Source organism: Hypanus sabinus, unplaced genomic scaffold (assembly GCF_030144855.1).
Source record: "Hypanus sabinus isolate sHypSab1 unplaced genomic scaffold, sHypSab1.hap1 scaffold_1333, whole genome shotgun sequence".
In the NCBI taxonomy this organism is placed as follows: domain Eukaryota; kingdom Metazoa; phylum Chordata; class Chondrichthyes; order Myliobatiformes; family Dasyatidae; genus Hypanus; species Hypanus sabinus.
In genome coordinates, this window is record NW_026779403.1 from 48,385 (window position 1) to 63,346 (window position 14,962).

The 14,962-nt window shown below is 42.4% G+C and overlaps 1 protein-coding gene and 1 long non-coding RNA gene across 2 annotated transcripts in view; both read left to right on the plus strand.

Moving 5' to 3' along the window:
• The first annotated feature begins 2,329 nt into the window (after nt 1-2,329).
• LOC132386833 (uncharacterized) lies at nt 2,330-5,777 on the plus strand. The gene is made up of 3 exons (XR_009509686.1): nt 2,330-2,504; nt 3,918-3,950; nt 5,671-5,777. It is a non-coding gene; the product is annotated as an uncharacterized LOC132386833 (long non-coding RNA).
• The window catches only part of LOC132386834 (deleted in malignant brain tumors 1 protein-like), a 37,523-nt gene continuing 28,335 nt past the window's right edge, over nt 5,775-14,962 (plus strand). Inside the window, exons 1-2 of the mRNA XM_059959178.1 lie at nt 5,775-5,985; nt 7,577-7,891. Of these exons, the coding sequence (XP_059815161.1) occupies nt 5,775-5,985; nt 7,577-7,891 (526 nt within the window). The remainder of the gene's footprint in view (nt 5,986-7,576; nt 7,892-14,962) is intronic.

The following is a 14,962-nucleotide window of genomic DNA, read 5'->3' on the forward strand; positions in this document are numbered from 1 at the left end:
TATTAGAGAGATATGCAACAACAGGTGTTTCCTGTGAGCTCAACAGAAATGCACTTTTCAGAGACATTGCTGCAGAATGTGACAGGACCGTTCATATATACAGAGTAGGAATGAATATTAGGCACAATATTCAATTAGTACCGAGCAAATATTCTTTCTGGACGTACAAGACACATTTTGAAATGTTATTTCAAAGTAGGAGTGACTACATTGCCTTAAAGTTGTGGAAAGATGCCACGAAAACTAAAAGAAAACACAGATGTTCTTAGTGTCAACAGTGTTAGGGAAAGGAGAGGAGAAATTGATTCCATTGGCTAATTTGGAATCAATGCAATCTCTGCTACCAGCCAGAGTAGAAAATAACTCGAGTGCAGGATCTGACAATAAATAACTAGCTCAACCTGAATGGACAAATGTAGTAGAATTTTCCAAATTGCTATTGTAAACAGTAAAACATTAAAGATATGATAGAAAACATAAACAGCTGCTGCATTAATTTATTTTTTTATAGCTTGTTGCTGTCTCAAAGCTGTCCTCAGGAATGACTGGTGCGAGAAATACCAAGAGTATGATTAAGCATATAACACCAATAATATTTTGAAATGGGGCAAAAAGCATTTGGTGATCTGGGTTTGGAGTAGCAAAACAATATTCATTGGAATCAGTGGTGACCTGTTACAGATAGATAATATGTGCGGAAGTTTAGTTTTCCAAATGAGTCGAAGATGAGGCCATTGTCATATGTTGTGTGTCCTTATTTCTCAGGGTTATGTTATGATATAGTATCATCGTGGCTATCGGTATATCAATAGGCTTCATTGTATTAGCGCTGTTCTGTATATCGATGCATTGCATACAATCCAAAAATAAATAAGATCAAATCAATATCAAAGGAACTTTGGCATTGGGAAAACACAGCTCGAGGCAGCGTCTAATCGAGTTGGACATTCATCTTCCATTCTGCCCAAAATACTTCCAATTTTCCCGGACTTTCCTGAAGTCTTAGTTTCTCAGACCTTTTCCTTCACAATGAAGCCTTGTATCTGATAACAGATATCTGGTTTTCTGTTATCGCTGCAGATGATGCCTGATCAACTATGCCCAGCCGCAGCTGTTCAGAGGCATTATGATGTAATTGAAATGAAATCAGTTGCACCTTGATGTCATTAGTGATTCCTGGTATTTGGTCCCGCAGTTTAACCTTCCAGCCGCATATCTATCACAAATTCATCAAAATAGCTGCCACTATACCACGGACCTTCCTTTTTTTTATTACAAGCAAGTCCTTATTTACATTATAATTATATAATTTAATTATACCTGTTGCAATTGCTCAATTAGCCGTCATTTGCAATCACATTGGTGCCTCTTTGTCTCCTCGTTTTCTGATTTTTCTCCCTGAAAAAAAAATGCCTGTCATCAGCCTGTTTACAAATTCTTCTATGCATCAGCTTTCCGCTCACAAAAAAAAACAAAACAAGAACTATGGAGAAGGACTACGTCAGCGAACTGGGGCATATGAGAAACTTGAATCGGGTGAGTAACTGATTGAGCGAGAGCATCTCCATGGAATAAACTACCGGGAAATAAAGCATCTTGCAAAAAAAAAAAACAAGGAAAATGAGAACTCAATGTTATGGGACTTAAAATCATTTTAAGACGCGAAAAAAAACATAATAAGTTCTGGAGTGCGTTCTACTATTCCCAGAGATTTATGAATTTCTGCAGAACAATCTCCGTTTTGGAGAGATACGCTTCAGATAATTCGATGTGTCATCAGAGAATGGTATATAACACTGTTTTATCACTTCTTTGGTGATTTTGCATGGAGATAACATAAAATATTCCGCCTGAAATCTTGAGACACTGATGGACAAATTGACGACAGAATGCAGTATTTTTCTATTGCAACCCCCACCCCGATCTCCGCACCGGAAGTTGATCAGCAGGGAACATAAATTAAAGGAGCATTCAACAAGGTAGTATTGTCATGCAAATAACGATAGTATGAGTCGGGACCGGATCGTTGAGCAAATTGTCAATGTGCCCAACAACAGGGTGTTAGGAAAATGTGAGTTGGGCAATCTGGTCTCAGAGAAAGCTCACCAGTTCTCCAACAAAGTTACAGGATAGGATATGTTTCGATCCACACATCGGGTCGGTGATTCATGGCCTTTTCAGTTTTTCACAGCTTATTGGTTTCTCACAGCCAATGAAAGAAGATGGCCCCATCATGTCCATTAAAGGGCAAGATTTATCTCATTGGTGCGTTTCAGCAAATTGCAGTTCACAACTCACTGTGTGAAATTTGACAGTTCAGAGAGAAATACCGAGTACTCGGGGATGAAAAAGTTCAGATCAAGTGGAGCGTGAAAAGGTTTTGGAGAGATTCTTCGCTGTCTGCAGTACCGGCTCATTTAACATTCTGGAGATACCTTTCCAAATGGCCACCGCAGTAATGCTGCACACTGCTGTGGCACTGACGATGATGCATATCTGGAATAGTGAGTATATTAAGAATATGGATGTTATTGGGCAATGAAGTTTATTATTAATAAACCGTTCACATGCGCACGTTTATAGCAATCTTAATGAATATTGAGTGGAATGGAAAGGAAAACACAGAAATAACTGTATGATTACGCAATGTTGATACATTGAAACATATATTTCCCCAACGAATTTCCCGTGTAAAGGAAAGCTTAATTTGTTTGTATGATTAGAGTATAATGGCTGAATGGATCTGGAATCAGGCAGATTTGTCCGAATTCGTGACGATGAAAATAGAACAGTGAGATTTATTTACTTTCAGCTTCAATGAAAATGTTTTTTTTAAAATTCCATTGTTTGAGCAAGTTCTCGTTGGAATCGCCTACGTTAGAGAACTGTTTTCATTAATTACATGGACTTACCTCCTAATGAGGTTTTTTTTTGAAACGGTCACTCTGAAACAGTGTAGTGTAGCACCTACACTAAGGGAGATGTATCGTCTCCGAAATTTCCCTCTGCAAACCAGCGGCTGTTTGGAAATAATATTCCAAACCGATTATAAATAGGAGTTGATTAGAACTGGAGATAAGTTGATGTTAGGAATCTACTCATCGGCGTCTGGAATGATTAACTCAGTGAATGTGCGTAGAACCCAAAGCTGCCGTTGTTCCTGGATGAAGGCTTGTGCACAACCGTGTTACTGTTACTTCTTAGTTAAGCCCTTTCTGCCACCACCTGTCATATTCAAGTAAAAGAATTTGAAAAATGTATATAGACTTAAATTTTCGAAATGTTTTACATCCTTGAAATCATTCTGCAATACAGTGAACATTTACGAATAATTTTGGTTTATTCTTCAATCATTCGAAGATTTGTAGTTTTAATCCACCATACAGTGATGGAATATGATTCGTTATCTATGATCTTATATTACATTATGTATCACATTTTATATTTAGCTTTCCCTTTTATCGCGTATCAGGAAAAATGCAACTAAACATTTTGTTTTGCAGTTCATATTCCTGTGATTAGTGCATGGGTGCGACGGTTCAGAGTTAGGGACAAGTTGAAATTTATATTCTTATTCCCTGATTTAGATTCTCGTGTAAAATGTGACTATTTTTTTCTTACCTCGTTTCAAGTACTTTGTATAAAATGTTTAATACTTGACTGCCGTATCAAATGGAAACACCCAAGGAAACAGGGGCAACAAATAATTGGGAAATCCACATAGCATTCAGGCAGAATGCGCAACATCTATGAAAAAAAATGAAGTACAAATAAACTCGTCCGCAGATGCATCTTAATCTGTCTTGTGTTTTTGACTTTATTTTTCTTCTGTTGAATATCCCGCCTAACATCCTGCGACCACACAACCTAATCCCACTACTTCACAAACAAATTTAATTCTGCATTTCTCATTTCAGGCCGCGTCGGGGATTGTCAGCCAGAACCGTCAGGTAACTTTGCTAACTTTTCACTGCGCGGAGGGCTGGGTGATTCAGCTAATTTCTATTGAAACTCCAGTTGATAGGTGACTACACCATTAGACATAAGAGCAGAATTAGTTCATTCCACCCATCGAGTCTGCTCTGCCGTTCCATCATATCTGATTCTGGATCACACTCGAACCCATACACCTGCCTTCTCGCCATAACCATTGATGCCCTGACTAATCAGAAAACTATCAACTTCCGCTTTAAATATAACCAAGAACGTCCTCTGCCGAAGCCTGTGGCAGAGCATGGACAGAGATTTACTACCGTCTGGCTAAAACGATCCCCTCTTACCTCTCTTTCAAAACATCACACCTCAATTTTGAGGCTTTACGCTATAGTACTAGATACATCGCTACAGTAACCATCCTCTCCTCGTTCACCTTAGTCCGTTAAACATATAGTTGGAGTCAAAGAGATTCTGCTCCTCCGCATTCCTCTCAATTTAAGTTAATACAGATTGAAACCAACCAAACACTCCTCACAGGTTTACCCCATTTTTCGCGAGGATTCACCTTCGTGAACCTCATATGAAATCTCCCTAATGGAAACACATATTTTCTGAGATATGCGGCCCAAAACTAGTGCGACCTCAGAACTAGTGCGACCTCACTAGTGTCTTGTACAAGCTCAGTATTACCTCATTGTTTTTATATTCTAATGCCCTTGAAATAAAGGCCTATTTTCATTCTGTCCCACAGACTGAATCTGTAAATTAAGCTTCTGGGAACCTTGCACGAGTCTTGCAAAAAACACTGAGTTTTAAGTTATCACACCAGTTAGATAATAATTTGCACCATTGTTCATTTTACCAAAATGCATTCTCATACAATTCCTAACATAATGTTTCATCAGCCACTTCTTTGCCCGATTTTCCAATTTGTCTACGTTCTTCTGCAATCACATTGCTTTCTCGGCACTAACTGCTCCTCATACTATCCTCGTATCATCGTGAGACTTTGCCGCAAAGTCATAAGTTCTATTATCTAATTCATTGCCAAACAATGTAAAAAGTAGCGGATCCAATACTGGTCCACGAGGATCACCACTGGCAGCCAAAATAAAAGTCACCCTTTATTCCAAGACGCTACCTGCTGCCTGTCAGTCATTCCTCTGCGCCTGCCAGTGTCTTTCCTGTCAGGAAATAGGATTTTATTTTACTTGGAACGATAATCAGTCATCTCCAGGCAGTGCAGATAACAGAGAAAGTACTTTCCCTGACCTTATTTTTCCCCAGGCTTAAATAAGCTTTCATTGTTAAAATCATCCTCTTACTGCTGATGCTGACGACACGCCAAGTCTCAGTTCTACTCTTTCCAACAAATTTTGGTTTCTATCACACAATAAATGTGGACTGTGTTCAGTAGGACAATGACAGAATAGCAGATCTGTCGCTCTCCGAAGGATGCATTTGACCTTGTCTTTTGGGGACCGACCCGAATCTGCTCCTGTGACGACAGACTGCCTCCAGCTCTCAGTCGTCAACTAGTTTCTTTTCTTTCTGTCACGTTCAGGAGCTCAAAAGGGGTTTCCCTAACCTGACCTCCCGCTTGATCCCACGTTTTGCATGCAGAATTTGGAAATTAAAGGCGTCGTTTAGTAGCGAACGCGATGCGCTAAGCGCCAATTGCCCCCAGCTTCAACCTTTGTTTACCGTCGGTGGTTATTTTCTGATATTTTCCAGAAAGCGTGAAGCTGAGGTTGGTGAATGGCGGCACTCGATGTGATGGGAGATTGGAGATTCAGTACAAAGGAAACTGGGGGACGGTGGATGGTAACTCCTGGGATATGCCGGACGCGAGTGTGGTGTGTCGGCAGCTGAGCTGCGGCGCTGCACTGAAAGCCTATGCTGGTAGTCGCTATGGGGAAGGATCCGGACCTGTTTTCACGACAAACTTTCAGTGCAGTGGGAGCGAGGCCGCTCTTCAGGAGTGTAAATCAGATCCATGGGGTGACACTGGCTATTCACACAGTCGTGACGCTGCTGTTGTTTGTAAAGGTAAAAGTCATCTTTTTATATCAACGGTCCCGCGATTTTACTGTCCTCCGGCAAATCACTACTGTCAATACTCGAACAAAACGTACTCGGCGTATCCTGTACTGATGTTAAACAGCGTAAACATACTTGTCAGTCTGCACAACTACACGATCATATAACCAGGTCGAACAGCATCTGTGGTTGGAGAGAAATTCTCTGTAATACCATGAGACACAGGTGCAGAATTAGACTATTTGATCCAATGAGTCTGCTGCACATTCAGTCACCGCTGATCATTTCCCTTCCTCAGCTACACCCCACCCCCCAACTTCTCTCTGTAAATTCTCTTGCCGTGTCCATCAAGAGCTGATCAAGTTCTGTGTTAAATATCCCCAACGAACTGGCTTTCAGCGCTGTCTTTCGTAATAAATTCACAGATTTACCTGCCTCTCAACATCTCTGTTCTATATGGACGTCCCCCTTTCGTGAGGCTGTTCCCTCCTGTCCAAGAATCCTCCGACTTGAGAAACGTCCTTTTCACATGTTTTCCGACTAGGCTTTCAATATCCGAAATTTTCACTGAGATCCCCTCCCCATCGTTCCAAATCACAACGCGTACAGATCCGTGGGATTAAACCTTCTTCTGTGAGATTCCTTCCATTCGAGGACTCATCGTCACAGCTTCTTCTGAATCTTTTTCAAAACCAGCGTATCTTTTTCACAGAATGCGAGCAGACAACTGTTAACCGTGCTCAAGGTTAAGCCTCACCAGCGTGTATAAAGCCTCAGCATCACATCCCTGCTCTTTTATTTTCTAGTCGTCTGGAAATGAAGATGCTAGAGCAAAATAATACATTTGTCTTAATCACCACCGACTCAGCCTGCAAGTTAACCTTTCCGGGTGCTTTGCACCAGGACCTCCAGGTCCCTTGACAGCTCAGATTTTGTTTTGAATTTCTCCCCGTTTACATAATAGTTCGCAACTTTATTTCTGTTACCAGAATCATGAACATACATTTTCCATCATTGTATTTCATTTCCCACTTTCTTCCATTCTCCAAATGTGTCGACGTCCTTCTGCGCCTGCACGTTTCCTCCACAGTACCTGTCCTTCCACCAATCTTGATATCATCTGCAAACCTGACAACAAAGCCATCTATTTCATCATCTAAATCATTGACCTGCAGCGTAAACAGGAGCAATTCCAGAAACCCAACCCTGTGAAACACCACTGGACAATGGCAGACAACTGAACCGGCTTTTCCCACTCGCTGCCTCCTAGCAGTCAGCCAATGATCTCACCGCGAGTATATCGGCACCCTTCGGGTTCAGGGGCAACCCAGCACTTTGGTACAAGTCATATTTCCCCCAGCAGTGATCTCAGTTACCCAGTATCTAAATAAAACATATATGGAAATCAACAAACAATCGATGCTTCGGGCTGGGGCCATTCCTCAGCGTGAACAATCAATGGTCGTATTTTGTGTGCTTTGCTCCTCTCGGTGGATGCTGACTGATGTGCAAAGATCCGTCAGCATTTTGTGCCTGTTCTCAACATTTCTAGCCTATTTTAAAACTCTTGTGTTAACGTTTAATCTTTGCTGTATTCCAGAAAGTAGGAAGGTGAGACTGGAAAAAGGAGGCAGTCCATGCACCGGAAGACTGGAAGTGAACCATGAGGGATACTGGAGACCTGTCTATGCTTTGGGCTGGGATATGAAGGATGCAACTGTGGTGTGCAGAGAGTTGAGCTGCGGCGCCGCGCTGAAAGCCCCAAACGAATATCACTTTGGAAAGGTTTTTGACAGAGTTATAACCTATAATGTTAACTGCGACGGCACTGAGGCTGCACTGCGGGAATGTGAATCAGCAGAATGGAATTTCTACACCCATCCTCGGCCTGACTATGCCGGAGTTATCTGCGCAGGTAAATCGAGCCCCTTTTCTCTGGGTACACCCTGTCTTTATTGATCCGGGCTGTCCGAGAATCAAAATAACACAAGCTTACCGCTCGCTGCGACAGATCTGGTATTAAATCTGTCTGCAGAGATTATTACTGTCATGTTGGGATAGCATTCTGATTTCAAACACACACATGAAAACGTAAATGCGCGACAGTCGGCACAGTCACCAGAACGATTGAACGGATCAAGCGACATCTGTGGGTAAGAAAATACAAAATGTTGTCGTCAGGACTAACATAGACCAAACTCGATATTTTGGCAATTTCTCTTGCACCACAGCTGTTGCTGGTCCCCCCTGCGTTCCGTCTTGTTTCGAAGCTGTCAGTAAACTTCAGCAAATTGCGAAATATGAATACAATGTGATGAGTCCTGTAGGAAGTAAGGGATTAGGAAACTGCCCTGACATCTCTGAAGGATCTATGGTGTGGCGGGAGGATTGGATAGTGGACAGAGCAGGTGCAGTTGTCCTGTGTATATGAAATAATATTAAATCATTAGAAAGGGATGATACAGTTTCGAAAGGTGCATCGTCTCTCTGGGGTGAGTTAAGAAATGGTAAGGGTAAAAGGAACCTGTCATGGTCCGTTCCCTAAAGTTCGCATTCCAGTTTACGGTCCGGTCCGTGGACTCCTCTGGCTGTCTGTTGTTTCAGCGGTGCTTAATCAGGCACCGGATTGTCATATTGTGGCTGGAATAAAAGTGATCCTGGTCTCGAGTATGTTTGCTGGTTCGGCTTGTCGGTATCCCGTCCTTGCCTCTGTGGAGTAAGTCAGGATATTCTTGACGTTACCCTATGGTGTAATGTGACCCTTCCTGCCCTTGCCTCCGTGGGGTAAGTCAGGCCGTCTTTGCCGTTACCCTGAGGCTGAAAAGTTTCCTACGTCTGTAGCCCTGCCGGCTACCCTTGCCTGAAGACCTGCCGGCAAACTCGCCTGCGTTATCGCCTGTATCGCTGTCAAGTTCAGCCGTCGGAGTGAGACTGGAGCCTTGTCACACCAACAGAAAGAACTACCTATCGTTGAACTTTGCATTGTCCCTTTGTGTCGCTGTGTTTAGTGTCCGTGTATGAGTCCCGTCCCTGCGTCCTCTCTCCAAGGAGGGGTCCTTACTCTGTGTAAAGCCCTGCCAAACCCCCTGTTCCTAATGAGGGATATTGGCTCTGTATTCTGTGTTCCTGTGCTCCAGTCCAAGGCACGGTTTTCCTGTGCTCCGTGACCAAGGCTCCGTGGAGATTCCCAGCCCGTGTTCAAGGCTCTGAGGAGTTTCCCGTCAGTGTCTAAGGCTCCGAGGAAGTTCCAGTCCGTGTCCAAGTCGTGGCCCAGGCCCTGAGTCCTGGACTCGTCCAGCCGGGGTCCGTGTCCAGCTACGCCGCTCCCCGCTTCTGCTTTGCTCTCCCTCGACCAAGACCTAGTCTGAGCTTCATGTAGTCGTCCAGCCCGGGGGTCCCGCGTCTCTGGCTCGGAGTCCTTGTCCAGCTTCCCAGTTCCTGGATCCTCGCCCAGGTCCCACTTTTCTCTTCTAGTTTTAGCCCAGGCCCTGCATCCTAGTCTCGTCCAGAGCCTTTGTCTTGTCCAGCGTCGTTTCTACCCCACTTCCCTTGCTTTCCTGATACACCTAGTCCTCCCCCTGGTACCCCAGTGTCTGTGTCTTAAATCTGTGTCCGTTCCCGACGCCTCCCGTATGACAGAACCTACTGGCAGTTTTACAAAGACTTCCAAACCACATCCAGAATGTGGACTACAAATTGCAGCAAAAGATTTCTGAAGGCAGTGTCACAAGAGTAATGTCGTGATGTTGCTTGGGGACTTTAACATGAAAGTGGATTGGTAAAACCAGATCAGTACTGGACCTCCAGAGAGGGAATTTGTGAAATGCCTAAAGGATAGCTTTTCAGAACAGCTTGTTGATGAGCGCACAGTGGGATCGGCTGTGCTGAATCGGGTGTTGCACAATGATCTGGCGGTGATAAGAGAGCTTATGGTTCAGGAACCCTTAGGGAAAGGAGTTCAGAATATGATGGAGTTCACTTTGCAATTTGGTAAGGATAACCAAATCCCAATGTGTTGTGTATGTGAGTGGAGTAATTAAATTTACAATGGTTTGAGAAAAGAACAGAACAAGGTGACTGGAAATGGGCACCAGCAGGAAGGGCAGCAGAACAGCAATGGCTGGAGTTTCTGCGAAAAATGAGAGATGGACAGGACAGACATATGGCAAAAAAGAAAAAAAAACGAATGGAAGAAGGACAGTATCCTGGCTGCCAAGTGAAGTGGGAGCCGAAGTAAAACCAAAAGAGGTCAACGGTCAAAGCTATAGCGAAGATCAAGATTGCAGAAGGAAACAATAAAAGGTCATTAGGAACGAAAAGATGAAGTATGGAAGGACGGTGGCAACTAATATCAAAAAAAATATACTAAAACATTATTAAGAATTGAAAAGTATAGACAGTTGTAGGTAGATATCGAACCAATAGAAAATGTCGCTGGAGATATTGTCCTGAGAGACACACAGTTGGCAGAGGAACTAAATGCGTATTTTGCATTGTTCTTCACAGTGGAAGACATCTGCAGTATATCAGGTGTTCAAGAGTGTCGGGGAAGTGAAGTATGTGCAGTGAAAATTACAACTGAAAGGTGCTCAGGAAGCTTAATGGCTGAGGATAAATCTTCTGGACCTGATATAATGCACCCTCTGGTTCTGAAGGAATTAGTTGGGGAGATTGCGGTGCCTTTGACAATGATCTTTCAAGAATCGAAAGGTTCGGGCATTGTATCGCACGACTGGAAAATTGCAAATGCTACGTCACAATTTAAGAACGGTGGGTGGCAGCAGACAGAAAATCGGAGACTAGTTAGCCGATCTCAGTAGTTGGGAAGCTGTTGGAATTGATTGATAGGGATAAGATTACGGAATACCTGGAAGCAGAAGATAGGCCAAAGCCAGCATGGTTTATTGAAAGTAAAATAATCCTGCATGACTAAAATATTGCAATTATTTGAGGAACTTAGAAACAGGGTAGACATAGGAGATGTAGTAGAAATGTTTTAGAAGGTCTTTGACAAGGCGCCGCACGTGATGGTGTTTAGCAAGATAAGAGCCATAGAATTACATTGGAGTTACTAGCATGGCTGTTCGTCAGAAAACAGATCTTATGGCTGCCGATTAGCAGTGGAGTTCCACAGTGGTCGGTATTGGGACGGCTGTATTTTACGATGTATGTCAATGATTTGGACGATGGAATTACTGGACTTTTGGCTAAATTTGCCGCTAATACAAAGATAGGTGGAGGAGCGTGTAGTGCTTAGAGCCTTAGATAGCTTACAGACTTAGGGCAAATACGTGACAAATGAAATACAATGTTGGAGAGTGTATGGGGAAGAAATAAACGGGCAGACTATTATTTAGATGGGGAGAGAATTCAAAATGCATCAATGCAAAGGGACTTGGAAGGCCTTGTGCTGGATACCATAAGGGTAACCTTCAGGCTGAGATGGTGCTGAAGACGGCAAATGCAATTTTGCCATTCGTTTCCAGAGGTACAGAATATAAGAGCTGGGATGTGATGTTGAGGATCTATAAGTTGGTTGCAGACCACACAGTATACTGTGCGCAGTTTCGGCCTCCGTATTTTAGAAACGATATTCTGACTATAGAGAGGTTTCAGAGAGGATTCGTGAGAATGATTCCAGGAATTGAAAGGCAGCTCCTGGGCTGTGCTCCCTGGAGTTCCAGAGAATGAGGGATGTTCTTATAGAAACATTCGGAATGTTATAAGTCCTGAGCAGATTGAAGGGCGATTTCAAACGGAGATACGGATACACTGGATGGTAAGTCTGTGGAATTTGTTACTCCGAGCGGCTGTGGACACCAAGTCATTGAGTGCATTAAAGGCAGAGGTAGGTAGGTTCTTGATTAGTCAGGACATCAGAGGGTTTGAGGGGAAGGCAGGGGAGTGGGGATGACTGGAAAAACTGGATCAGTCATGACTGATGGACAGAATGGCCTACTTCTGCTTCTATATCTTATGGTCTTATGATCACACTCACGGCATTTTGGATGCCAACGTTCCTCCGGATTAGATTCCACATTCATTCAGTGAGAAAATATGAACATGATTTCAGACCATCGCTATTGCTTGGTATCATTACAAAGTTTGTCTTTTTAGTTATAACGAAGTACCTTCGACCTCAGAACGTGCGTGTACTCCCCTTTGCGTTGATGATGCCATCTGTGTGCTTCTGTGTTCTTTTCTATTCGGTTCAGATTTGTGTAAACTGCAGCGTTGCATTTTAAATTTCAAATGCAAGCAAGTTTTGCTGTTGTGTAACTGCCATGTTCTCGCACAACCAGTAATTGAAACTACAGTGTATGAAAACTTAAAAAAATAGCGTTAATGCAATTCAGAAATAACTTTTTCATAGAATATTATTCCCAGATATTGTCACACTTGAGAGGATCAAAAGCTATCGGAAGTTCAGGAAACTTGAACAAAATTAAACCGGCGGATGAGTTGAATTAATCACCAGTCCTGTATAGAGAAAAAATATGAACAACATCGTTCCATTTCGGGACAATGCTGTGGATAGCCTGAACAGGAAACAGTAAACAAGGGATTCACCGGGAGTTATATATATGTATATATAAAACATATATATGTGTGTGTGTGTGTGTGTGTGTGTATGAAATAGTTAATTTCAATAAAGAGTGCAAAAGCAGAAAATGAATAGTGAGGTCGTGGTCATGGGCTCATTGACCATTCAGATGGAAAGAAGCTGCTCTTGAATCGCTGAGTGAGAGCCTTCAGGCTGCTGTACCCGCTTCTTGATGTTAGAACTTTTTCAGCTTACAAGATCCTTGCAGTTGTCTCGCTGCAGTAGACGGTGAGAAAGACTTAATGGTTGGACAGTTATTCAAATCAATTCTTCATGACAGGGGTCAAGCAATTATCTCTCCATCAAATCCCATGAAGCAAGCTCGGTTTACACGGTAGCAAATTGTACAACTGAGCCCTACTATGGTTTACATACTCAGTGATTTCTCCGCCTTTGACAAGGGAATCTGTTCTCATAAAATCCGGACAGCATACCTAATATATAGTAATATACCGCCTAGCGATATTTTTTTTTCAATATAATTCTTCGATTTTACTAACCACTATTTAGTTAATTTTAACAGTGCTTAATTTTTAAATAACTTTTTCTAAAACTGGTAATTGCATTGGCTTGATGGGCTTCCATCGTCTGGAACCATTTCTGCCTTCTCTTAACGTCGTCAACTGCCAGATACTTCGCAGGACGATATTGGTATTCACTAGGGAAAAAAGATTGTTGGAAAGGCAGGGTCTGATTCTGCGTATTCTGTATAACGTTGTGATGGGGTAACCCCGTGTTTCCAATATACCTGATTAATTGTTCAAGTAATAGGGAATATTGTTCATGACACAGCAGTGCACATTAAACACATTTTGCACAGGGATTTGCATAACATGGTTTCGTAAAGGTGAGGCACACGGGTTGCAAGGCAAGCTGAATCATTTTGATATTGCGCTGTGCTGCAGGAGACAGAATCCAATGATAGAGCAATGTTTGTCTTATTGTTAATCTGTGAGCAATGTTGCATCCAGAGGGTGGTGCTTGAACTTCTGTTGTGTACGATGTGTATCAATAACTAGGAAATAAATGTTTGTCGTAAGATTATCAACTGTATGGAGGAAGCGAAATTGATAGATATCTCATATATAATACAACAGGATATGGATACAAAGAGAATATTGTCTCTAATCAGAACTTCATACAGTTGTGGTTAATCCACACTTGTGATACAGAAATATTGCTAGGAAATGAGCAGTTTAGTGAAGGAGACAGATTGGATAACCTGGAAAAACGTTATATTCAATAAATTAGGTAAAAAATAGAATACAGAGTTTCTCTGTTGGTCATCTGTACATTCTATCATAGGGACATTCAGTGAAACGCGTCTTATAAGTCGAAGATGAACATCGGCCATGATGCAAAGCAGCATGTTCACCACTCACCAACCCTGAATAACTTGAACATATTTTGAATGCGAGTACGCCGGAACATCCTGAAGAAGCCTGCACGGTCTTTGGCAGGACAGAGAAACACCTTACAGACCGGGAGGGAATTGGATCTTGATCACTGGCGCTGTACAGTGTTACAGTAAATGCTACGCCAACGTGTGACCCAAGATGAACCGTGGTTTGAATAATGTATATATATTATAAGAGGGCAAAATGGTCGGACTTAACAATGCTATAGAATACACAGCGACAGATATTTCATCTTATGTGAATATGTGGACATGTTTGGCCTGGCAGACTCTGAATGTCATCTTGAATGCACTGCAAAAGGGAAAATGTCAACATGTGAAAGCTTCTTCCAGATAACCTCTATTCTCTGCAAAATTAAAAAAAAAACAACAACAAAATCTACCTCTTCTGATCTGGTTATATCTTGCAAACTATTTTTTTGTCAATTTCGGAATGCTATCCCTAAAGGTCGTGGTAAACAAATGCAGAAATATTAAACCCTGGCCGAGATAAATGCATTTTCGTTAGCTACAGGAGATGCGGGTGAAGATCCTTGGAGTTTAATACGTTTACTTATTTTGACTGCAATGACAACCAAGTATTGAGAACAGTAAACTCTATGAAAGGTGTGTAACACTCGCTTCGCCGAGCGGTTTGATCTCGGGGGTGATAACTCCCCCCACCCCCACAGTCCATCCAAACTTAGTAAATTTCGTTTGGGAGGATGTGACGTGATGTGTCCCCTGTTACAAATCAGTACTCCGAATGACAAACAGTACCCAATATGCGATTAAATGATAAGTTTATAACTCTTACGTTGACTCTGTGGTTAGTAGAGGGGCAATATATAGAAGAATAAGAGTGCCAATCCTATTAAACAATCTGTGCACAATCGTTGGAGCTCAGTCAGTAGTCTTCCTTCAACCATCCGATCTTCTCCGAGCGCCGCCCACCTACGGACGCCCGCTCGGAGTCCACTCCGTCT